The 25,673-nt window shown below is 47.6% G+C and overlaps 1 protein-coding gene across 1 annotated transcript; it reads right to left on the bottom strand.

Annotated features, from left to right (window-relative positions):
• Positions 1-1,940: 1,940 nt before the first annotated feature.
• On the bottom strand, positions 1,941-24,734 carry LOC121554246. Its single transcript, XM_045211982.1, is given in 4 exon segments — positions 1,941-10,720; positions 10,723-11,079; positions 21,517-21,638; positions 24,533-24,734. Coding segments are annotated over 2 exon segments (5,715 nt in total). The 5' UTR covers positions 11,064-11,079; positions 21,517-21,638; positions 24,533-24,734; the 3' UTR covers positions 1,941-5,346.
• Positions 24,735-25,673: the final 939 nt, after the last annotated feature.

Raw genomic sequence — 25,673 nt, 5'->3', positions numbered from 1 at the left:
GTTTACATACACTCAATTAGTATTTGGTAGCATTGCCTTTAAATTGTTTAACTTGGGTGAAACGTTTTGGGTAGACTTCCACAAGCTTCCCACAATAAGTTGGGTGAATTTTGGCCCATTCCTCCTGACAGAGCTGGTGTAACTGAGTCAGGTTTGTAGGCCTCCTTGCTCGCACACGCTTTTTCAGTTCTGCCCACAAATTTTCTATAGGATTGAGGTCAGGGCTTTGTGATGGCCACTCCAATACCTTAACTTTGTTGTCCTTAAGCCATTTTGCTTCAACTTTGGAAGTATGCTTGGGGTCATTGTCCATTTGGAAGACCCATTTGCGACCAAGCTTTAACTTCCTGACTGATTTCTTGAGATGTTGCTTCAATATATCCACATAATTTTCCTTCCTCGTGATGCCATCTATTTTGTGAAGTGCACCAGTCCCTCCTGCAGCAAAGCACCCCCACAGCATGATGATGCCACCCCTGTGCTTCATGTTTGGGATGGTGTTCTTCGGCTTGCAAGCACCCCCTTTTTCCTCCAAACATAACGATGGTCATTATGGCCAAACAGTTATATTTTTGTTTCATCAGACCAGAGGACATTTCTCCAAAAAGTACAATCTTTGTGCAGTTGCAAACCGTAGTCTGGCTTTTTTATGGCGGTTTTGGAGCAGTGGCTTCTTCCTTGCTGAGCGGCCTTTCAGGTTATGTCAATATAAGACTTGTTTTACTGTGGATATAGATACTTTTGTACCTGTTTCCTCCAGCATCTTCACAAGATCCTTTGCTGTTGTTCTGGGATTGATTTGCAATTTTCACACCAAAGTACGTTCATCTCTAGGAGACAGAACGCGTCTCCTTCCTGAGCGGTATGATGGCTGCATGGTCCCATGGTGTTTATACTTGCATACTATTGTTTGTACAGATGAACGTGGTACCTTCAGGCATTTGGAAATTGCTCCCAAGGATGAACCAGACTTGTGGAGGTCTACACATCTTTTTCTGAGGTCTTGGCTGATTTATTTTGATTTTCCCATGATGTCAAGCAAAGAGGCACTGAGTTTGAAGGTAGGCCTTGAAATACATCCACAGGTACACCTGCAATTGACTCAAATGATGTCAATTAGCCTATCAGAAGCTTCTAAAGCCATAACATCATTTTCTGGAATTTTCCAAGCTGTTTAAAGGCACAGTCAACTTAGTGTATGTAAACTTCTGACCCACTAGAATTGTGATACATTGAATTATAAGTGAAATAATCTGTCTGTAAACAATTGTTGGAAAAATTACTTGTGTCATGCACAAAGTAGATGTCCTAACCGACTTGCCAAAACTATAGTTTGTCAACAAGACATTTGTGGAGTGGTTGAAAAACGAGTTTTAATGACTCCAACCTAAGCGTATGTAAACTTCCGACTTCAACTGTATCAAGAGAACATCCCTGGTCATCCCTACTGCCTCTGATCTGGAGGACTCACTAAACATAAATGCTTCGTTTGTAAGTGAAGTCTGTATGTTGTAGTGTGCCCCTGACTATCCGTACATTTTAAAAAACATGAAAATTGTGCCCTCTGGTTTGCTTAATATAAGCAATTTTAAATGATTTATACTTGTACTTTTACTTCTGATACTTAAGTATATTTTTGCAATTACATTTACTTTTGATACTTAAGTATATTTAAAACCAAATGCTTTGTCTTTTACTCAAGTAGAATTTTACTGGGTGACTTGCAGTTTTACTTGAGTCATTTTCTATTAAGGTATCTTTACTTTTACTCAAGTATGACAATTAGGTACCTTTTCCACCACTGTGCATTTATTATGCATAAATCAACAAACCCATCCCCCCCCCCTTACAAGTGTAACAGCTGTATTGCTTGGTGAGGTAGTACAACACCAACTATTGTTATGTAATATACATTGCTTCAACAAACATGTATAACCAACCACCTTGTGGATCTTTTTTATTATTTTTTTTAGGAACAAGTTATACAATTATTAGAAAAATAATAGCGCATATTGTTTTATCTCAGAGCAGATACTGAAATCAGACATGAGACTTTCTGTTGGGTCATCAGGTTAATACTTTATTTGTTTGATTGTAGCGAGGAGAAAGAGAGGGAAAGAGGTGAACAAGAGGAAAGAGTTAAAGAAACAGCTGTGGCTACAAGCCTTTGTATCAAATCCAGAGACAAAGTTATCAGGCAACATTAACACGTTTCATATATTTGAAGAAGAAAGAAAACAATAATGTATTTGTGGACTCTACATTTTAAAACTATGGCACAGTATTTACCTAAACATAAACAATACCAAACAGTTTAGCCACACCCCTAGAACTATGACCAGCTTCATAGCACATTAAGCCACATCATTTTTCTCCCAGCTATTTGCCATTTTGATAAATTCACCCATGTATCATTTCCATTTCTTATGCCATAAAAAGGCACCTTGTCTGGAATCTGGAAGATCCAAACCATTTGAATACAGCTACGTTTAAATATATGGAAGCGGAGGCACAATTAATTTGAACTTACTAAACATACTGTAAATATGTGTATATCATCACCAGAATTCACTCTTTATGTCTATTTGCAGGCGTTTGGGCAGTGATTGATCACCATGATGGCAAGAATATGTTATAAGAAATGTTTTTTACGAAACACAAACATGTCTATCTAGTGAAATGGCCTAGATGGGTACAGTATGGAGAGTCTTTACAGCTGGGTAGGGACGGGGGGGTGCTCTGGAACGACACCACTGAAAAATACTTTAAAAAACAGGCTGTCCATATACCTCGAGGGATATGCTGCTAAGAGGCAGATTTGTTTTGGTTTTCCTTTTTCACACAGACATACATACCAGTGGAGGCTGCTGAGGGGAGGACGGCTCATAATAATGGCTGGAAAGGAGCTATTGGAATGGCATCAAACACATGGAACCTTTGTGCTTGATGTATTTGATAACGTTCCGCTCATTCTGCTCCAGCCATTGTCCTCCCCAATTAAGGTGCCACCAACCTCCTGTGATACATACAGACACACGCATAGAGACACACACACACAGAAATACACACAAAAGGCTTGTAACCACAACCAAGTCGAGGCCATGAGCTCCTGCAGTTGGTCACGCTGTGTTTTCGTCCTCCCGCCCGAAACCAACAGTGCAGCGGTGTCATTACACACCCATACACACTCCAAAGAGGCTGTGTAAAGTGTGTGTGTGTTTGGGGAGGAAGGGGGATAATTGGACAGCTCCCATACTGATTGTGAGAAATAAACGTGGCAGCTGCTCTTTTCTAGGGGATTATACTCCAGAACAAATACAAACCAAGACAAAACAGAGATGGGGAGCTGAGATAGTGGGGGGGAAATGACAGAGGATGAGGAAGGAAAAAGACACAAAAAGTCACGGGGAGGAAAACGTGAGAGATTTTGGATACCGAGGATTATATAAACTGTTAGGAAGCGAGTGTTGCTCATGCTTTTGTGGATACAGAACCCAAGTTCCTAGGACTACTGTATATATGCATACCAGACTTCATAACGGCTCTTTACACGTTATTTTTCAAGTCAGACAAACTGAAATCCATCTAACTTTAATGCATTTTGCACTTAACCTCGACTAAAATTACATTCATATTCATAAGTGTACTCAAAACCCCTTTTATTTGCAGAAGCCACTTCTGTCTAGCTAGCAAAAAGGGATATAAAAGTAACACAAAACAAACAATGTAACGTAACACAAAAACGTACAGAGAAAGACATAACAGAAAAAGTCCCACACGACATCTGGGAAACTCAGAGCCGCACAATGGATGCTGCTAAACCCGGCCCTACAACACCAGCTCTGAGGGGCCGATGACGTCACCCCTCTCTTCTCTACCCCAGAGCGCAGAAGAAGGGAGGAGAGGAGCTATTGGAACACGAAAAGCTGTTTTACACAAGCGGGCCTCACTGTGGCGTCATCCGACTCGATTTTCGTAGTCCTTTTCTATAGACTTTCAGTAAGAGGGGAGGCGTCGTTTTGATTTGACAAGGAAGCTCCGTCAAGGGTACTGACCTAGGTGCGCCTGGCCTCTGTGTTTCTCTTTTAATCTCCCTCGCTGGCTCTTTCCGGATATCACAGGAATTGTCCTACCCAGATTCCATCTCTCTATGTTTTCCCTTCTACACTCCCCCTCTCTTCAACCAGTTGGACACCAGGAGGCATCAGGGGGAGGAAAAAGGACACCGAAGATTAAAAGATTGACTGATTCTTATTTTATTATTTTCAATCCTTGGAAGAAATGAGATGAGTACAAGAACTGGAAGTGCGTGGTCTATACTAACCTACGTGGTCAGCTACAGCTACAGTACATTTACAAATCATCCACAAGACTTGTCAAGTCTTTCCTCCCGTTTTTATAGGAACTTTTTGCAGCGGTTTTGCACAAGGTAAAAGCTAACATGAACCCCTAATCAGACTCATCTGGCCACTATGGCCACTATAGTAACATAAGCCCACAAGATCTGTCATTGTCTCAAGTACAGATTCTACTCCATCCATAAGGTTAGCTAGCATTGCTACTTTGTGAACTGGAAATAGAGGAATTCCTTCTACTGAACTATGCACTGACCTATAAGGGCTAGTCCATCTAGTGTTGGAATGCTGCTAACACCTCAGAACCCCATGGAATGATCAGCACTCAGATGGCAGACTGCAGCCATACAGCCACTCACACACATACCAAACAAACAGAAGCCAACCCCAGCGTGCACAACAAATTATTTCCTACATACTGTGCATGTACATGCTCACATACAACTCTCACAGATACTTGGAGCAAAAGTTTACATAAGCAATCACACACCACACACTCCTTTGATGTCCTTTTAGGCTGATCCCTTTCCTTCCTTAAAAAGCGTCCCCTAGAGAGGTGTATTTATGATCATTATTATGCAGTCACTATAAAGGGAAGCAGACTGAAACAACATTTTCACACCCTGTTCGCTGTTATTATTATATTATAGATATTATCATAACGAGTCGGAGATGACAATTAATCAAGCTCTAGTGTAGAACTAGTACTACAGAAAGTCATGAGAACAGAAGCCAGAGGAAAGGAGAGGGGGATATCTGTCTGTAATGATGAATCTGTCCTTTCTTTCCTCCACCTTCCTTCACTCATCCTCCTCCCATCATCCTGTCTGCTGATTCAACGCTTAGGCTCTGATCGCTACTTTACAAAAGAGAGGCAGGGGACTGTGCAAGTGTACTCTGTAACCAAAGGAGATAATTCCACCCCTTCTTCACCACAGGCCTGGTCGTCCACTTTGAAATATTCCTCAATTGTCTTTTCTCTTTACACCTTCTACGGCTTGCCGTTGCTGCTGTCCCTCTGTTTTTTGCTGCTGCCGCCACCGCTGTTGTAGAGACTGGGGTTGGCCACTAGGTGGTGTGGCACCATGCCAGTGTAGGGACCAGCTGCAGCAGCGTAGTTGAAGAGGGCGGGGAGGAAGGGCAGCGGCTCCACCTTGTCGTCCCCAGGGGCCATCATGTTCAGAGCCATGGGCAGGGAGGCCAGGTTGTAGGGGTAGGCCAGCAGCTGCGGCCCATAGAGCAGGTGGTACGGGTCGGGGTAGAAGGGCAGTTTGGCTAGGTCCCCGGTAGGCATCATCTTCCCCAATGGCCCGAAGGCAAGAGGCCCGGTCGGGTAGGACATGAGCAGGTTGTCCTCCTGCTTCTTGCCAGAGCGGTAGCCACCCTGGACAATGAGGGGCAGGGGGTAGTCCTGCATGGGGTATCCCCTGGCAGTGACATCACCTCTGTGAGGGTCTCTGGATGGCACTGGGGAGTGGTCCTGGGGCTCTGCCTCGGACGGTGGGGGGGCCCGTGGGAGCAGTAGGGCGTGGGCCGAGGGGCGGTCACTGCCACCAACCGATCCAGTGGGCAACTGAAGCCTCTCGGGGCCCCGTGTGCCACACATGGACTGGGAAACTTGGCGGTTGGCCTGCATCAGCAGGTCCATGGCAGTGGGGGAGTGGCAAGGGGACTTGGAGGGCCGCCTCTGAAAGGGGGGGCTGTTAATAGTGGTATGAATGGGTGTGTGTATAGGGGACGGTGCGGGACTAATCGGCTCCTCTTTGGGTACCAGGAGGAGCACCTCCATGTCTCTGAGCTGCTCCTGTGGGGGGTGAGATGCCCCCCTAGTCTGCTGCGCCCTCTCCATCTCCCTTTCTCTCTGCCTCTCCCTTTCCAGCACTCTGTCCATATTCCTCTCCCTCTGTTTCCTCCTTTCTAGCTCTCTGTCCATATCCCTTTCCTTTTCTCTCTGCCTCCCCCTTTCCAGCTCTCTCTCCATATCCCGTTCCAGCTCTCTCTTCATCTCCCTCTCCCATTCTCTCTGCCTTTCCTTCTCCACCTCCCTCTCCCTGGCTAGGATTGAGGACATGGTCAGGTCTTGTGCTTGCTTAGGACTGGGGCTCCTGGACAACGGCGGGACCCTGAGATCTTGGGCCACTGGTGAGTCCTTAAAACCAGCATGATGGAGGCGGCCCATCCCACATCCCTGCCTCAGTCCTTTATCCGCAATATCCCCCTCCTGCTTCACGCCACAGACCCCTCGGAGGGGCACTGTTGTCATAGCAACGGACGGAGGAGCCGCAGTGTGGTTGATTCTCATCTGCGAGGTCAGGTGAATATTTGGAGAAGCAGTGGGTGGTCCCGTGACAGGTGCAGGGCTGGTCCTCCTGTGGCTCTGCCCATCCAGACTCCTCTTCCTGGGGGTCCGGTATTCCAGACATTCAGCTCCACTGCTCATGACCAGCACACCCTGGAGGGCCGAGGAGCAGGAGGAGGAGGGGGAGAAGGAGGAGGGAGAGGGTGTGGGCCTGTTGGAAGTGGGGATAACGGCCATGGGGATCTCTGGAGGGGGCTGAATAATCTGTGGACTGGGCTCTCTGTCAGGAACAGGAGTTGTGAGTACATTGAGTTCAGGGCTGCTGCACAGTGTTGGAATATGGTGCTCTGCTTTCACTTTGCTAGGCTGGCTTGCGCACTGCTGTGCCTCTATGCCCTCGCTACTATGCTGTGGCTCTGGGATAGGGTAGCTGATAACTGGGACAGACTGAACAATGGGAACATGGCCACTCATGGTGTCTAGGTCTTTGCTAACAGTGCTAACTGAAGTCTCTGCTGCAGCTTTTGGCTCTGGCTGCGTCGCCTCCCTTTCTCTCTCTGGGGAGCTGCTTAACTCGTGGCGCCTCACGTGGCGGTTTAGCGCGGAGGATGTCTTGCATACCTTATGGCACTGCGGACAGGTGTGTCTTGCCAACGACCTCCTGCTTAGGCGACTTGGACTTCCCTTCCCTAGTATAAGCCTCTCTCTCGCCCTGTCTACTTCTGCCAGCTCAGTTTCCCTCTCCGTGCCCTCATTTTGGGACTGAGGTCCTGCTCGGGGTGGCACGGACAGCGGGTCGGGGGCTTTGGGGTGACGGGTTCTCTGGTGATCCTCCAGCTGGTCCCTGGAAGGGAAAGGGGCCCTACAAAGGAGGCACACAAACTCCAGCAGGTGGCTGAGCTCGTGTTTATCCCGCTTCCTGGAGCTGGAGAACCAGCGGCCGCACGTATCGCACTCTGACGCACTCCCATTGGACCAGGGCCGGCGTTTTGTGTCCATAGGGGAGAATGAGGTAGCCAGAGGGGGTTGGGGAGAAGCCAGGGGAGGATTAGTGGGCTTAAGGTGGGCCTCCCGGATTTCTTCCACCACTTCTTTGTCTTTTGAAGGTATAGGGGAAGTACTGAGGGATTCAGGTACCTCTCCCTTCTCTTGTTCCATGTGACCTTTCACCTCCCCCTCCCCCTCCTGCTCCACCTCATCCTTGTCCATCTTTCCATCCTCCTCCTCTTGCTCCTCTGCCTCCTTATTTACATGGTCCATGAGTCCCTCGGCCCTCATCATAAGCCGGAGGGAGCGTTTGTAGTGCAGTTTGCGCTGCCAGTTCTTTGCTTTGTGGACGTGCGTGGCCTTCCTCTTGGGTTTGTAGGAGTAGTAAGGCCTCCAGAGGTTGTCCTCATCGTCTTCACTCTCCCCTTGCTTGCGCACCTCCTGGCGTAAGTAGTACTCTCTGACCTTGCCCGGGTCGATGGGACTTTTCTTCCTGCTCTCCCCTTTCTCTCTCTCCCCATCTTCTACTCTCTCCCCCTCAGCTCCGATGCTAGAGCTGCGATGGGAGCGGTGTTTGTGGTGATGATGGTGGTGGTGTGAGTGGCGAGGTTCCTTGGTGTCCTGTGGGGAGGAGTCTGTCTTTTTTGCTTTGGAAGGAGGGGGGCTCCTGTCCCTCTTGAGGTCCGTCTCGGAGATGCTGCGCTTGACCATGGCCTCCTCGCCTATCCGCACCGTGATCTGGCACAGCGGCCCGGCCCCTTTACCCTCTGACCCAGTGGACGACTGTTTGGCTGAGGAGCTGTCACTCTTGCAGGACTTATGATGGGACCTACCTGTCTCAGATCTCCTCTCGGACTCCTCTGTGGTGTCTGATCTGTCCACTAATTTAGCTCTCTTCCTATGGCTCTCCATACTTTCCCTATGCTTTTTAACAGGCTTTGCACTGGCCTTGGGGAGTGTCTGGCTGTTGCTAGGTTCAGGGGAGGGACTGCTCAGGGGGCTTTTCCCGCCCCCGGAGGTGACCTGGTTGCTATGGACAATGACGGATGACACTGCTGTGCCATGCACTATGACGGAGGGCTTGGGGTGGCCGTACGTGATCACAGAGGACAAACCCAACTCTGGGCTACCGCTGACCTTGGGAGCTTTGAATCTGTTGCCAACCGTTACCTTGGAGCTGCTGCCATGGCTACCTACCTTCTCTGACTCTGATGCTGCCTCTCTGTCAGCTACTCTCCCTAGGACCATGCCTGTTAGGGTAGGGGGCAGTGTGGGGATCTCTCCCTGCTCTAGGCCCACTGTGAGGGGGAAGCCGGCAGGGAACTCTTCAGGGTCAGGCTTCACACCCTTGGGTAGAGAGCCACTGATGAGGCTGTGAAGGTCACCGGTGTCCAGGCTGCAGTCCAGGGACAGAGGGACGGAAGAGGGGTCAGAAGGGGGCAGCAGCAGGCCCCTGGCCAGGGAGTCACTGTAGGTCTTGTAGGGCCTCTTCTGGGAACGCATTGGGAGCAGGCGGTAGAACTTGAGAGCGTTGACCTTTTGCTTGTAGCCGCCGTTGGCTGTCTTCTCGCTGGAGATGAGGCCAGGGCTGACGCCGTGGAAAGCCTTCTGGTGGGTCTTCAGGTTGTAGTAGGTGGCGAAGGCCTCCCAGCAGAAGATGCACTGGTAGCGGCGCTCGCCCGTGTGCCAAACCTCATGCTTGGTGCGGTACTCGGCCAAGGCGAACACCTTGTCGCAGAAGTGGCAGGGGTACTTGCGGCGCCACGAGTGCACATTGGAGTGACGCTTGAGGCTGGACAGGGTCATGTAGGAGCGCTCACACACGGAGCAGAAGTAGATAACGTGGCCATCTACCACCTTGACGAAGTGGTCCTCGTCCCCCACCAGCTCTGACACGTCGCCTTCGTGTCGAACCAGTAGACCTCGCCCTTTCTTCCCTTTGCCAGTCTTCATATTTTCCTCACCTGCCCCCAGAATCTGTCCTCCCTCCACCCTAACTTCCCCCTCCTCCAGTGGTTCCTCTTTTGGCTGGATGGGGAGAAGGGGGAGGCTAGAGGGGATGGCCGGGCTCAGAGCGTGCCTGCAAGAGGCCTCGTGGGACTGTAGTCTCTTGTTGTGGATGAAGGCTTTGCCACAGTGCTGGCAGCTGAGGGCACGGCCGCCACGGTGCAGCCGCATGTGGGCCGTGAGCGAGGACGCGGAGCTGAAGAGGCGGTGGCACACCCCACATATCAGCTCCGGCTTGGGGCCATCTGGGGGGGTGGAGGAGGAGTGAGGAGTAAGAGGGGGAGGGATGAAAGACTCAGAGGGGTGAGGAAGAGAAGGAGGAAGAAGGTGGAGGGTGGAAATGTGTAGGTTTGGTCCAACTTGTGGGCTGCCCACCTTCCCTCCTTGTTTTCCTGTTTTCTCCTTTTTCTCTGTGTCCCGCCTCCCCTGGCCCTGATAGGCCACGGCGCTCAGGTTGAACAGGATCTGTGCAGTCTCTGAGGGGGAGGCTGTGCCATTGGTCAGTCTGTGACCTTCCCCTGGGTAACCCCCTATAGGCCCATTGGAGGACCTGGGGGGGAACCTGTGGAACTGGGAGTCCAGACTGGCTTTGAAAAGAGGCAGGGGGGATTTGGTGTCCTTTTTGACCAGTGCAGTAAGATCCATGGGAGAGGAAGAAGAGGAATGGGAGGAGGAGGCGGAGGAAGAGGATGGAGAACTGTCATGTCGGGGCTGTTTAAACGGCCGCCGTTTGTCCGTGGTGGCGGCGATGGCCAGTTTCCACGGCGACTCCTCATTGGACCCCTTGGAGGCCGAGGAGGAGTGTCGGCAGCGGGGGGAGGATGTGGCCGAGGACGGGTGGTGGTTGTGAACGGTGAGGGCAGCAGGCAGGGCGGCGCTGAGGGGGAAACTGAGGGTGATCTTAGCGTTCTCTGGGCTGTCTGCCCCGTCCTCCATCAGCCCCTCCATCATCGCCTCCCCTCCTCGGCCCTGCCTGCTTTTACCCTTCATCTCCCCTGGTTCCTCCTCTTCCTCAACCAGGTGGGTCAAGAAGGGCACCCAGAGGCTGAGGCCCGCCTCTGATAGACGCCTTTTCACCTTGTAGCCCTGGCGGGGGACGCTGGAGGTGTAGATGAAGTCGAGCAGGTTGGACAGCACTCTGGATTGGAGGTAAGGCAGCTCCAGGACTCGCTCAACCCCCCCAGAAGAGGGGGTTGATGGCGGGTGTCGAATACAGGACCCGAAGGCAGTGGGGAAGACGCCGACAGGAGCAGCTGGCGGAAGTACTGGCTGCAGGCGGTGAACTTGGCGTCGCTGGTGGCGATGAGGTTGACGTCACAGAAGAGGGCGGGCCCGGCGGCCAGGCGCTGCTTGTTCATGCGCAGCAGGAAGAGGCTCGCGTGGAGGGGGTCGCACACCTCCGGCTGAGGCACCATGACCAGCCCACAAAACCTGAGAAACGACAAGAGATAGAACGGATGAGTGTTACAGCTAGAATGGATCCCTGCAGGCATTTTTTGTAAAACGCTGTAGATAAATGCACATTTGAATGTATAATTCCAGAAAAACTAGATTCTCCTTAAAATATTCTGCCATGCTAAGAAAATATTAGAAGTAGCAACAAAACGTCAACTGATCTAAAAAGGAATGGCGAGAGGAGGGAAAGGGAGAAAGAGGGAGGACTATGTTGCAATGCTGGTGTAGATTTCAGCACGCAGAGACGGGAAAGGCATTCCAAGTATCCATCTCGGCTGTACCACAACATTCCCGTTGCCTAATTGGAAGGCTTTCAGATTTAATCAAGATTCCCCCGGGAATAGAGTGTTGACTTGCATCTCATAGCCCTGCTAACTTAAAATAAGTCCCCTTTGGTGGGGGAAAAGGGGGGTGATTCCCATCACAGCCTGCTGGCCCATTCCTGGCAGTGGTCAGAATTTGACGGCCATGACTCTAACCATTATTTGTGAAGGGAGGGGAAGTGGGAGCCAGGGAGGGTGGGGGGTGGGTTGTGGAGGAGGGGTGTTTTTCTGCCCACTGCATCCGGTTCTGTCGCAGCTAAGCTCGAGGAGACGAGCAACGGTCGACGGGGCGCTTCCCATTTCCATTCTAATTTCAACGCCGATTACGGCAGATCCACTTGCCTGCTATCTATTCATATTCAGTTCGCAATAAGCATTTTTTTTGTTATTCCATATTTAGCACAGGCCATTCTATGGACTCTGCAGATTGGGGAAGATGGCTGTTGAGGCCTAATGGTGCGACAAGAAGAAAAATCCTCAGTCATGCTTTTCTGCCTGCGTTTTCAAGCAGCAAGGCAGGCAGGCCTCTGTAAAATTCCACAGGCAGCCCTGAACAGGCAGGAACTAGGTCAGCACTGTTATTGCAGAGGGAAGAGGAGGGAGAGAGAGAGGGGGAGAGAGAAAGGGCCAGGCTGGAAACAGAAACACACATACACACAGCACAGGCGTACAGACAGAGCACAGGCAGACAAACACAGACACACCCCCACGGGCACAAATGCACGCAACCATACATACAGGCACCGGCAAGCACACACACTGCCACAAAAACAAAACTACTGATCTCACGGATGGCCTTGCTTATAAAAACACATGCAAAACAATGGGGTGAAGTAGAGGAGCACCCTGCCACAGAGAGTTTGTATAGGTGGAATGAACTGAATTACAGGACAGAATAAGCGGAGCTTTGAATTAAGTGGATTAAAAAAAATCAGGAAAGGGACACACCACGCACACACTAAAATCGGGTCAAGTGATACACAATGAAACACACAGACACAGGTAAAGACGCACAACTACACCACTAGACACCCTTGCTCTTTATTTACCCAGATACACAGACGAACACGGTGACTATGCGGATTAGCAGGAAGTGTGCACATCGCTAAAGTAGATGTGTGTTCTTTAGATATACGTGGATATGTTTACTGTGCAGTGTGCTCTGATAAAGTATTGTCATGCGGGAAACCCCTGATATTAGGCACCAGCTACTCGTATGCGAACACAGCGTGAAACGGCATGAGGACTAAAGATGTCACGATTTCATCTGGTGTGCCGTGAAGGGAAATGCGTCTGCCGCCCCCTCGCTCTCCCTCTCCATCTCACTGTGACGCACACAACTGCATCGCCACAAACAGGGCCCTGAACAACAAACTGGCCATGCGTGACAGGGGGGCTTTGCACACACAGGCACCACAAACACACACACAGGCGTACACCCCCCCACACACGCAAGCAAGCGTCTGACCCTCAGAGTGCCAAGGACCCAGCCTCGCCCCCTAAAAATAACGTGCCCTTCTACAGCATGGTGTTCCGCACAACCAAACATGTTCGCTGAAGGATTGTATCTATTTGCGCTCGCCGTGCTGCGAAATAACTAATACAGAAAAAACTGAACAGAAAGTGCAGGTACAGTTGGTGTGGGACAAATGACTCACTAAGATACGTAGAAGAACATTCGGCAGAATCACGTCAGCGACCGGAAGTTGGTGAGAGAAGAAAACCATCAATGCCACACTCTGGGGTCACAGTGACCATGTTACTATTAAAGTACCCTGAGTCCTATTCAGTTAGTATGCAATGGCTCCGATCCTATCTCCTTCATGTGTTGAGCCAAGCCATAGATGAGTTACTGCAAGAGACTGGTGGGTGGGTTTCAGCTAGCACGCGAGGGGGAAATGTGTGTGTGTGGGGGGGGGGTCACGCTGGAGTGGGAGTTAGTTTGCCCGTTACGCACCATGAGCGAGTGGAGTGGGGTTGTGGACATAGGAAGGTGTCGGTTGGGCTCTCCCTAGTGTGGAACGGCCAGCTAGGGGAGCACCAGCTGGGCTGTGAAAAGGGGGCTGTTGTTGGAGATAGACAGGAGAGACTGAACTGGTGGAGCCAGCCAGATGGGGCAGAGGGAATAGAAGGAGGGGGAGAAGAGGAGCTTGGTATGGGTCGGAGAGTGGTTCAGAGAAGAGGAGGTTGGTATGGGTCGGAGAGTGGTTCAGAGAAGAGGAAGGTTGGTATGGGTCGGAGAGTGGTTCAGAGGAGTGGAGGGTGGAGAGAGGAGGGTGGAGGGGTGGGAAGCGTAACTTCAAACACATCACTCCCTTGTCCAGATTTCATGGTTTCCTTGTCTTTCAGATCCTGCTCAGCGTGTCAACATGCCCCCCCCATCACTCAGTGTAAACTGTGGTATCTCTACGATTTCGCATGCCACTCCACGCACCAGCTAACCTGGCCCAGGTTAAAACACCACACTCTCCATGGTCTGTTAGCTCCCAACCCGGCACATCATTCCTGTAATAGAATCATGGGAAGCATTAAGGAGAAGGCCCAAAAAAAGTACCTTGAGTCGAAAGAGTAGAAACACTACACCACTGACCTTTTTGAGGTAATTTCCCCCAAATAATGTTCAATTTTGCACACAGTCCCTCTTAAGACACTGTGTACACACACAATGCAGGCCTGTTAGTCATGTACAGCATAAAGGCTCAGGATTGTTGGCGTTTAGGAGATGTAAGCAGCTACTAGACACTAAATCAGCATTGATAGCATGAGGCCACATGAATGAGGCCACAACTCTGATAACATGGAACGCTGCTCCAACGTCCTCAGAGGGCTGCTGCTGTGGCCGTGGCACTGTTGCTACAACACCACAGTGCAACACCGTGCAACACCGTACAACACCGTTCGACTAGAGTGCATCACCCAGCAAAGGGCCAAATCCTGACTTTATAGATCCACGCTTCTGCGTAAATCATTCATATCAATGAGAGATTTATGTGAAACGTTGCACGCTGAAATCTCTATTTCAAAATTGGACAATTGGAATGGCTTAATTGGAAATTGCACGTAAAAACAGCATTGCCAGGTTAGTCAAGCCTTCCAGTGGATACCATTGGCATAGAGTCTAGCCAGTATACAAATAACAAGTCAGACAGAAAACCTCCTACCTGGAAATCAACAACTGCCACTGGTTCGAAGCAACAAGGCTCCTATAACTCATGACCCCTAAAGACTTGTGGTATTATGGGTCATATTTCCCATACAATGAAAGCAGAGGCTTGGCTTGGCAGACATGGTGAGCAATGTGGAAATATTTGGCAGATGGACCTTTTTTTTTTTTTATTACTTTTTTTTTATAAAGGAGGGTTAGTTAGTTAGGGAAACAGCAATAGGGCTGTGATGTCAAAATGCCCTCCACGGTTTAGCAAGAACCGCCTTCCGCTTCCAAAATAACAACCTGGCATAAGGAGGATATTATGACACACCAAAGAACTACGGAACAGGAGAGACGAGAACAGCGTAATCTCGGCGCTAGATTATATATCAGGGACATGTATGTTCAAGTTATTCCCCAACTCTCTGTGCCCTTTTGGGAGTTAAGTTCATGGAGGAAGATCGTCCGACCGCTCACAGTGAGAAAAGGATTTCCCTAAAATACAAAGACCATGTCATGTCAATGTCTTTCGCCTTGATCAGACGAGCTCTAGCTAGACCCTTTGATCTCAACTGATTCACGCAGATGTGAAAGACGCCGAGAAATTAGAAGTTCCATCACAATCCCTGTACGAGTCATCGCTCCTGAAAAAGAACTGCGTGGTGCGCCAGCGAGACAGGGGAGGATGAGGGAGACGAGGCCTCTTATTGGTGCCACACACAGTACAGCCACACACAGTGCACAGGCACACACCCACACTTACACACACTTAATAACATCTTCAATTTCTCCTGACATACAAAACAACAACAACCCCGGCGATGGAGTGACTGAGAAAAACAAGCAGAAGAAAGAGAGAGAGAGAGAGAAACATGTCAGCCTCTCACTGCTAGGCAAGCACACAACAAGACAACGTACCTCGGAAAACCTCCTGCTGCATCTCTGCTGTGATGTGTTCTCCCTCTCCCCTCTCTCTCTTGCTCGCTCTCTCGGCTCTCTCTCCCTCAGTCTGTGTGAGCGCGCCTCTGTGTGTGCGTCCGCGTGAGTGCGTGTGTCTGTGAGAGACGGCGCACACACAGGCAGCAGTGTGTAAAGACAGAGGGCAGGAGCGACTCTCGCACTCTGGCTCGCTCTCTCTCTCCCTCGCCCTCTCTCTCTCTCTCTCTCGCCTGCTCCACTCGCTCTCTCACTTCAGTTTTGCCTCTGACACATGATTCTCAGTGTTTTTGCTTTTTTTTTTTCAGCAAGTGAATTTTTTCACCCCCCCAATCTCTTCTATTCTTTCTCTACCTCCTCCCCACCCCCTCTGAATCCAATCCTCTTTTTATTTGGAAGTGTTGTTCTCCAGCCACACACACAAGTGTGCACACACACACACAAACACGCACACACACACTACTTTATATACACAAAGCCTGGCAAGATAGGGAGAGAGAGAGGGAGAGCAAGGCAGACGACGCCATTTAAGCAGTTAGTTACGAGCACTGCCAGTCCCCAAAATGGCTGAAAACAAACAGGACCAATGCCAACAACAAAAAAAACCCTGGGCACTAGGATAGAGAGAGAGAAAGAGAGGCGGGGGGGGGAGACTGTACAGACAATAGTCGGATGGCCGATGGAAGCTCACTTAACTGAAGAAAGAAAGAAGCAGAGATTAAAGAGAGTGAGAGAAAGAGGGAGGAAGTGAGGGAGAAAGTGAGCGAGATTAGGGCAGGGACACACTGCTTTCGTTTTTATTGCCTCTGTTAAAAGGGTTCAAGTTTATGGGGAGCGAGCGATGACGACAAGTCAGGTGTGTGTTTCGGGTTCACTGCGAGAGCGTGTGTGTGTGACCCTAAGGCCAACTCTACCCTTATCTGCTGTACGATTGATTGATTGATTGATTGATTGACAGCCAACAGAAACCTGTGTGGCCTTTCCGTGTTTGTTTATGTCAAAAAGATAACATCTTCCCTTGGCGTTGTCAGAACATCTTCAAAACATCAGGGTCGCATTCACTAGGAACCAAACGGAAGAAAACAGACCGAAGCGGGGAGGGACTACAGTTCCTTCAGAAAGTATTTACACATTTCGTTGTGTTACATCCTGAATTTTAAAATGGTTTAAATTAGATTTTTGGGGGCACTGGCCTACACACAATACCTCATAATGCGGAATGATAATATACACTACCGTTCAAAAGTTTGGGGTCACTTACAAATGTCTTACAAAACATTTTGTCCATTAAAATAACATCAAATTGATCAGAAATACATTGTTAATGTTGTAAATGGCTATTGTAGCTGGAAACGGCTGATTTTTTATGGAATATCTACATAGGCGTACAGAGGCCCATTATCAGCAACCATCAGTCCTGTGTTCCAATTGCACGTTGTGTTTGCTAATCCAAGTTTATCATTTTAAAAGGCTAATTGATCATTAGAAAACCCTTTTGCGATTATGTTAGCACATCTGAAAACTGTTGTGCTGATTAAAGAAGCAATTAAACTGGCCTTCTTGAGACTAGTTGAGTATCTGGAGCATCAGCAATTGTGGGTTCGATTACAGGCTCAAAATGGCCAGAAACAAATAATTTTCTTCTGAAACTCGTCAGTCTATTCTTGTTCTGAGAAATGAAGGCTAATTATGGGGTATTGTGTGTAGATTGATGAGGGGAAAAAAACAATTCAATCAATTTTAGAATAAGGCTGTAACGTAACAAAATGTAGAAAAAGTCAAGGGGTCTGAAAACACTATAGCTGGAATGAAGGGAAATACCACTGACTGAGAAAATTGATTTAATCAACCAGAGCAGAAGTTTACTGTTATGGACAAAGACTTGTGGGAAACAGCATACATCAAAACAGGTAAAGTGGGAGATTCGTACAGGGTAAAAGGGATCTTGAAGAAGGAAGGCTATCACTCCATTTTTCAACGCCATGCCATACCCTGTGGACGGCGCTTGATTGGAGCCAATTTCCTCCTACAACAGGACAATGACCCAAAGCACAGCTCCAAACTATGCAAGAACTATAATGGAGTGGCCAGCACAGTCACCGGATCTCAACCCTATTGAGCTGTTGTGGGAGCAGCTTGACCGTATGGTACGTAAGAAGTGCCCATTAAGCCAATCCAACTTGTGGGAGGTGCTTCAGGAAGCATAGGGTGAAATCTCTTCAGATTACCTCAACAAATTGACAACTAGAATGCCAAAGGTCTACAAGGCTGTAATTGCTGCAAATGGAGGATTCTTTGACGAAAGCAAAGTTTGAAGGACACAATTATTATTTCTATTAAAAATCATTATTTCTAACCTTGTCAATGACTACATTTCCTATTCATTTTGCTATATTTCCTATTCAAACTCATTTAATGTATGTTTTCATGGAAAACAAGGACATTTCTAAGTGACCCCAAACTTTTGAACGGTAGTGTATATCAAATAATATTTCCCATTTAGCAGATGCTTTTATCCAAAGCGACTTATAGTCATGCTTGCAGTAATTTTTTTAAGTATGGGTGGTCCCGGAAATCGAACCCACTATCTTGGTGTTGCAAGCATCATGCTCTACCAACTGAGCTAAAGAGGCCCATGGAATTATGCTTTTAATTTTTATATTAATAAAACATGCAAAGCTGAAATGTCTTGGATGCCTCCCGAGTGGCGCAGTGGTCTAAGGCTAGAGATCCTAGAGATCCTGGTTTGAATCCAGGCTCTGTCGCACAATTGGCCCAGCGTCGCCAGGGTAGGGGAGGGAATGGCCGGCAGGGATGTTGCTCAGTTGGTAGAGCATGGCGTTTGCAACGCCAGGGTTGTGGGTTCGTTTCCCACGGGGGCCAGTATAAAAAAATATATAATAATAATAATAAATAAATAATGTATGCACTCACTAAAACTAAGTCGCTCTGGATAAGAGCGTCTGCTAAATGACAAAAAAAATATTTAAAAAATAAAGCATTCAACCCCTTTGTTATGGAAAGCCTAAATAAGTTCAGGAGTACATTTTTGCTTAACAAGTCACATAAGTGCAATAATAGTTTTTAACATGATTTTTGAATGACTACCGCATCTCTGTACTCCACACATACAATTATCTGTAAGGTCCCTCAGTCGAGCAGTGAATTTCAAACACAGATTCAACCACAAAAACCAGGGAGGTTTTCCAATGCCTCGCAAAGGAGGGCACCTATTGGTAGATGGGTAAAAAAAAAAAAGCCGAAATGTAATATCCCTTTGAGCATGGTGAAGTTATTAATTACACTTTGGATGGTGTATCAATACACCCAGTTACTACAAAGATACAGGCGTCCTTCCTAACTCAGTTGCCGGAGAGGAAGGAAACCATGAGGCCAATGGTGACTATAAAATAGTTACAGAGTTGAATGGCTTTGATAGGAGAAAACTGAGGATGGAACAACAACAGCATTGTAATTACACCACAATACTAACCTAATTGATAGAGTGAAAAGAAGGAAGCCTGTATAGAATACAAATATTCCAAAACACGCATCGTGTTTACAACAAGGCAATAAAGTAATACTTCAAAAAATGTGGCAAAGCAATTAACTTTCTGTCCTGAAAACAAAGTGTTATATTTGGGGCAAATCCAATACAACACATTATTGAGTACCACTCTCCATATTTTCAAGCATAGTGGTGGCTGCATAACGTTATGGGTATGCTAGTAATCGTTAAGGACTGGGGAGTTTTTCAGGATAATAAAGAAACAGAATGGATTTGCACAGGCAAAATCCAAAAGAAAAACTTGGTTGTCTGCTTTCCACCAGACACTGGGAGATGAATTCACCTTTCAGCAGGACAATAACCTAAAACACAAGGCCAAATTTCACTGTAGTTGCTTACCAAGAAGACAGTGAATGTTTCTGAGGCCGAGTAACAGTTTTGACTTAAATCTGCTTGAAAATCTATGGCAAGACCTGAAAATGGTTGTCTAGCAATGATCAACAACCAATTGTTGCACATCCAGGTGCGGAAAGCTCTTAGAGACTTACCCAGAAAGACTGACAGCTGTAATCGCTGCCAAAGGTGATTCTAACATGTATTCACTCAGGGGGTTGAATACTTATCTAATCAATATATATTAGTGTTTTATTTTTCATACTTTTATTTTATTTTTTACAAATGTTAGAATTTATCTTCCACTTTGGCATTACAGAGTATTTTGTGTAGATCGTTGACATAAAATGACAATTCAATTAATTTTAATCCCACTTTGGGATACTTTCTGAAGTCCAACAAGAACCTCTCATTTCCATTGCAAATGTTTTGCTACAGTGTGCATTAGTGAATCAAACCAGGGGTGTATTCATTACGCCTATTCTGTTGCAAAACATTTTGCAACAGAACCGTTTACTCCAAACGGAAAAACGTTCTGCAACAAAAACAAGCTCCTATTGGACACATTCAGATAGGTCCCTCCCCGTTTCATTACGTTTGCTCTGTTTGCTTCCATTTGGTTCTTAAACGGTAAATGGATTCCATTACAAGACACATTGAATACACCCCTGGTTTGACAAACGTTATCCCACAACCAAATGGGAACCAGTCAAAAATGGTGGGAATCATATGTTCTGGAAACGTTACTTGTTAGACGGGACACCACCGCCATCTTGGCCCTGACTAACTTCTTTCAATTCCACACGAGACAACAATCAATGGCATTCCACATACCCCACATCTCTAACTAACTACCCCAGACTGCTCTGCTTCTCAACAGGGGGGGGGGTCAGTAGAAAGAGAGAGGGGCAGGAGAGAGAGAGACAGAAGAATGTGTGCCAAAAAAGACAGAAGAATGTTCAGAACTTTACAGCTATCGCACATATCCTACTTCCTCATCCTCTTACACTGCTGACACACACAGCCGCAACCCCACTTGCCGCCACTACCTCCCCTCCACCTCTCATTGTATACTAGCACACTTGTCTCCATGGGAACGGAGCTGGGATTGGGTGTTGTTGCTGTGACCTCTCCGGCTCTGCAGGAACTTTGTTGCTTTTTTTCTCCCCTCCAATGCACTTTTTCACCAATGGAGAGAGAGAGAGAAAGAGAGAGAGTGTGTGTGTGTGGGGGACAGAGTGTGAGTGTGATTGTGACAGGGAACATGTGTATGTGGCACATAAAGCGTATGTATGTGTATGAGAGTTGGGGGGTAATATCGGCCGTTGGCGGTCATAATAGTGAGGGTGTGTGCTCACGTAACCGGAGTGTGGCCAACCAGTCCCACACATGTGTGCATTGTCCTGTGGCAGCGGCGGCCAGCCCCCAACTCTGTATTCAGAGGGAGTCCCGTCGTCCAGCCGTCTCTATTCATGGGCGTTTGCCCAAACGTGATCATAGCTTTTCATGCTGTGCTACCAAGCGACACACACATCTGAATGCACAAAGATGGAAGCGCCAAGGAAGCCATCTTGCCGGAAAATCCAAGCCATTATGGAGTGCTACTTTCGGTCAAATAGTTTCGAACGAGTTTCAATGTAAAACCATTAACCGTTAATAGGGAAAAGTATAGTTTTAGAAACAATTGACAAACGTCTTGAAAGTAAATGTATTGAAAACACAGTGTAAGAACAAATAAATGTTGGGTGTTTTGGTTTGCAATCTATAAACACAACAAAAATATATTTTCTCTGAATTGTTAATGGTTATTGAGTTTGACAGTAAGACTGAAAGATATGGACCTGAAAACTATTGAATACTTTCAACGGTGTAATTGATTTCAACAGTGAGCGGGCCTCATTCATTCACCAGCGCTTGACAATGTATTAAATAGAATTCGGTCTCATCGGAGTCCTGCTTGAAACCACAACAACCGATACTGGTCCAGACACTGATACCTAAGCTGCTGCTACTGCATTTACAATAATTTAACTAGCAGCCTTTAATTCAACATCACTGAAGCCTAGAGAAGGACAAGAACCAAAACAAACACTAGAGAGACTGACCTGCTGAAGTGGGAAGTCCAGAGAAGTTGAGCTCAGGTTTAAAGGTCAGGGGTCGTCTTAAAGGGGAACAGGAAGTGGAATCGCCCCACGAAGGGGTCAGGAGGGCAGCCATTCGCCCTGGCCTGCAGACAGGAAAACGTTATTAGAAAATCAATTGCTATACTTGCACATCCACACACATGCAGAATCGCATACAAGCTACCTTGCAGACATACTCTTGTGCACACACATGCAGACACATATTGGAACTATTAAACACACACACAAATACATACTTTAGCACAAATGCACGATTTACTGCGTACATTATGTCTGTCACATGATTAACTGCGTACGCTCGGCAGATGCCCCAAACCAGCAGCATGATCGAACATGCAGCGTGTCACAGCGGATGACTGTGGCGGGTGGATACATTAGAATATCAGATGACGGAAATGGGGTTTCAGCACTAAATGGCTACTAAGTGATTCATATCCCCATGGTGAATGAATATGGCCAGAGCCAGCAAGCTTGTGTGAGCGCTGAGCAGGCCTTGTGTCTGCGCCAACACAGCTAGTTTTGAGTCACACAACCTGCGCCAGTGAAAACTGGAAAATTAGAACTGAACCGAAAGGAGGCTACAAGAGGACAGTGAAATGGTTTAATATGCAACCGAAAGCAAACCTAAAATGCACGCACGCTCGCTTCAAGGGAAATGGAAAGGAAACACCGCCAAAAGAGACTGGATAAGATGGGTGGAAAATCATCTGGGAGGGGTGCCTGATACGGTTTGGGGTGGTGGTGTTGTTGGGGAGGAGGGGGGGAGAAGGGGGGTTGGTTTTTCCACTGCCAGGGAAAGAACGGCTAAATCAAATTAATTAGCTTCTTCATCTCCAGGCAGCTACTCAGGCATGCCGTACTGGCAAAGAGAGAGGGAGGGAGGGGGAAGTAGGGAGAAAGAGAGTGTACATGAGAGAGAGTGAGAGAGGAGAGAATTTGGTGAAGGGGTGACTAGCCTGTTGTGTAGGTTCAAGAGAGCTGGGAGGAGGGTTAGTGGTGAGGGAGGAGGTGGGGGGCATAATTCTCTGAGAGAGTTGTTTTACTGGTGTTCAGTGGTGAGGAGGAAGTGGCTATATGTTGACTGTGTGGCAGGCGTGCCGGTAGCGCTGCACTCCGGGTGTATGATACTTCCTAAGATGGCATAGTTTTTTAGAGTGGTGTCAACATCCCTGCTCTTCCGCCATGTCTCTTTAAGTAGCATGCACACCTCAATTTGAATCTTCGGGAGAGCAAGAGAGCTATGGGGGAGAGAGAGCGAGAGAGAGAATGGCCGTAAAGAACAGCAAAAATAATGAGGGAGTGTGTGAGGGAGGGAGGAACACGGAGGGTGAGGGGGAGAGCGAGGTGAGACAAAATCAAATCATTCCCCGGTGATAAAAAAAAAGGACAAAAGCACTAGGATAATACCGTTGACATCGGGAGAGAGGGAAAAGAAAGGGAGCGATAAAGGAAAAGTGAGAAAGAAAGAGAGGCAGATGGTCAGAGGCTTCGGCACCGTGCCAGGGAAAACACTACAGAGGCAGAGCAAAGAAACTAAAAGAGAACAGTGGTGGGGCAAGGGGAGAGCCGGGTGGCCAGCATGTGGAAGTCTCTACAGCTCAGTATAAGAGGGGTGCAGAGAAGAGAGGGAGAGGGGGAGAATTGGGGTGAATGGAGGAGGTAAGGGGGAGAGAGAGAGAGGACGAGAGAATTAGGGAGAGGGGCGGAGGTGAAGGAGTGAGGCAGCAAAAAAAGGGAGGTAAAGAGAATTAGGGAAAGGGCAGGGCGTGAAGGATAGACAGACCCGAGAGAGGGAGAGATGGCCGGAGCCAGGGGCAGTCCTCTGGGGGGGAATAGTAGGACTCGGTGGTGCTGCTGGGGCCAGACTTGGCCGGCGCCGAGCGGAGCCCAGATTAACACTAAGCCGATTGCGACGGGAGGTGGGATCAAGTGCAATTAATTTAGCACCTCAGATAGTTCTGGGAGAGGAAGAGGCTCCAAAAGCCTTCACACAAAGGTAGATCACGTGTGTGAATCTCCTCCAAAAGCTCTCTGTGCGTCCTCTAGAAGTTCTATCTGACTTGGACCCTTAAATATCGAAGCGTTTTAGGATTACTAGCATGTTTGCCAAAGGACACAAACATCCCTAGAAAATTATGCCCACATGAGACAGAAAGGTTGGATCTGGAGGGATAGATGGATGATAATGAGGGACGCATTAAAAGATGGAGCCACTTGGCGACATCATCAAAACAAACAGTAAAGGGAACAGGACATTCCCTGCGCTCCTTCTGGAATGCCTTTCAAGAAAAGTGCTCACTTGTTCCGCTGATCTCTTTTAAACGAGCGAGAGCGTGCCTCTTAGCCAACGTCATGATACATTTTATTACTTAACAGCAGGGCCAGTGTATATAAACTGAAACTTTAGGGTATTTTTTTATTTAGTTGGAAGCTAAACATTTATGCTTGACCACTTGGTCTGTTAGGTAACGTTACTGATATCATCAAAGTGGGCTGAATTTTTGGGGTCATGTAATTACAATTGAATCATTGCAGATACTGGTTTTCCACATGGCGCCTTCAGAAGTGATTTCCACAGTAGCTTGTTGTGAATGAAGGGAATTCACGCTTGATTTAAAAACCTCAGTCCCATGTTGTGACCCGGTCAGTCGGCCTACTGACGGAAAACCTGGCTGAGAAATCAGGCACATGCAACAGGACTGACATTTTATTTGTTTATCTATATTTTAGTCAATGACCTGATGGAACAACCTTAACATGGTATACCCAAGGCATGTCATATAATTTGTGGTTAGGCGGGATGCTTTATGCGTACCTTTAAAGTGTGACTGACAAGAATAAAGACACATAGCAAACCAGGTCCTCTAATTATAAACCTGCACTACAGGTGCATTTGTAGCTGGGACATCAGTGGTAAAGGCAGTGAGAAAAGCCACATAATCTAGCACATCTCCCCACTATTTCCTATGTCTCTTACCTTCCGTCGCAGACAGGAAGGTTGTTTAAATAGGGGTCCAAAATCTCTGTGTCAAAATGGAGTAACTCTCCCTCCCTTGTTGTCTCTCTTCTCCCTCCCTCATTAAAGGTGCTGCATGGTCATTCTGACGTCTACATTGGCCGTGCAGCATTTACCGTGATATGGCCTCTGCAGAAGTCAGGGCATTTATACTTCTTGCGCTTCGCCGAGCTGTTTTTTTTGTTGAGCTGTTGTAAAGGAAGTTGTCAAGGAAGTGAGTTTGTGTTTATACAGGACCTCCCGCCTTCACCTACCGTCAACCAATCATGTCAATGCGTTGCTATACAGAGCCCTCCGCATTGTCACAAAATTTGAGAAGCGCACAGCGATGCGGTACAGAGCTCAATTTTGACTCTGCGTGCCTCCAGAGGATTCGCAATTGCGTCACACCATCCATACGGTGCCTCCGACCACATTTTCGGATCAAGCATACGTTTGCTCTTACTGTGATATGGAGGACACGCCCAGCTCCAGGGTTCTCCCCAAAGAATGTAAGAGGCGTTGCGCCACCTTGTGGACTGGCTATGCCACTATGAAAAATAAAAAAAACAGTTTAAAACGTTGTTATCCTATAAGGCAATCTTTTTTTATCTCGATTGCAAGAAATGGCAGTTACAGGAGTTAAAAAACACAAAAATCTAAGTCCTCCGGGGCTCCCTCGGCCATACTCAGCAGAACCACCTTGTCAAAAAATCCTAGGGAGACCTGCAACTCTGTCGCTTGCTCACACAAACACGCACTGCCAGCCAAACACTGACATCACCAAACGAGAGCTCCCTCTGGTTAAGGGCACTTTCTCCACTTACAGGAATATAAAACAAACACTCACAAGGACAAAAACAGGTACGATCATGTACATCACCCATCACACTGAGAACACTATGCCCCACTCAAATGTAAAGTGTTACATACACACAAATAACAAGTGTGAAGAGAGAGGTATTAAACATGTTATCGCCCATACTCACAGATCAGTCTTCACATGGTAGATTGGTGTGGGCCCTCCTATATGGCTAAACATCAAATTTGAACTAAGACAGGCCTATATCTGATGACAACCAAAGGCATTACAATCCATTGACACAGAAATGCTTTATGACCT

The sequence above is a fragment of the Coregonus clupeaformis genome, chromosome 39 (assembly GCF_020615455.1).
Source record: "Coregonus clupeaformis isolate EN_2021a chromosome 39, ASM2061545v1, whole genome shotgun sequence".
NCBI classification, from domain to species: Eukaryota; Metazoa; Chordata; class Actinopteri; order Salmoniformes; family Salmonidae; genus Coregonus; species Coregonus clupeaformis.
This window is presented reverse-complemented; position numbering and strand designations above follow the sequence as displayed.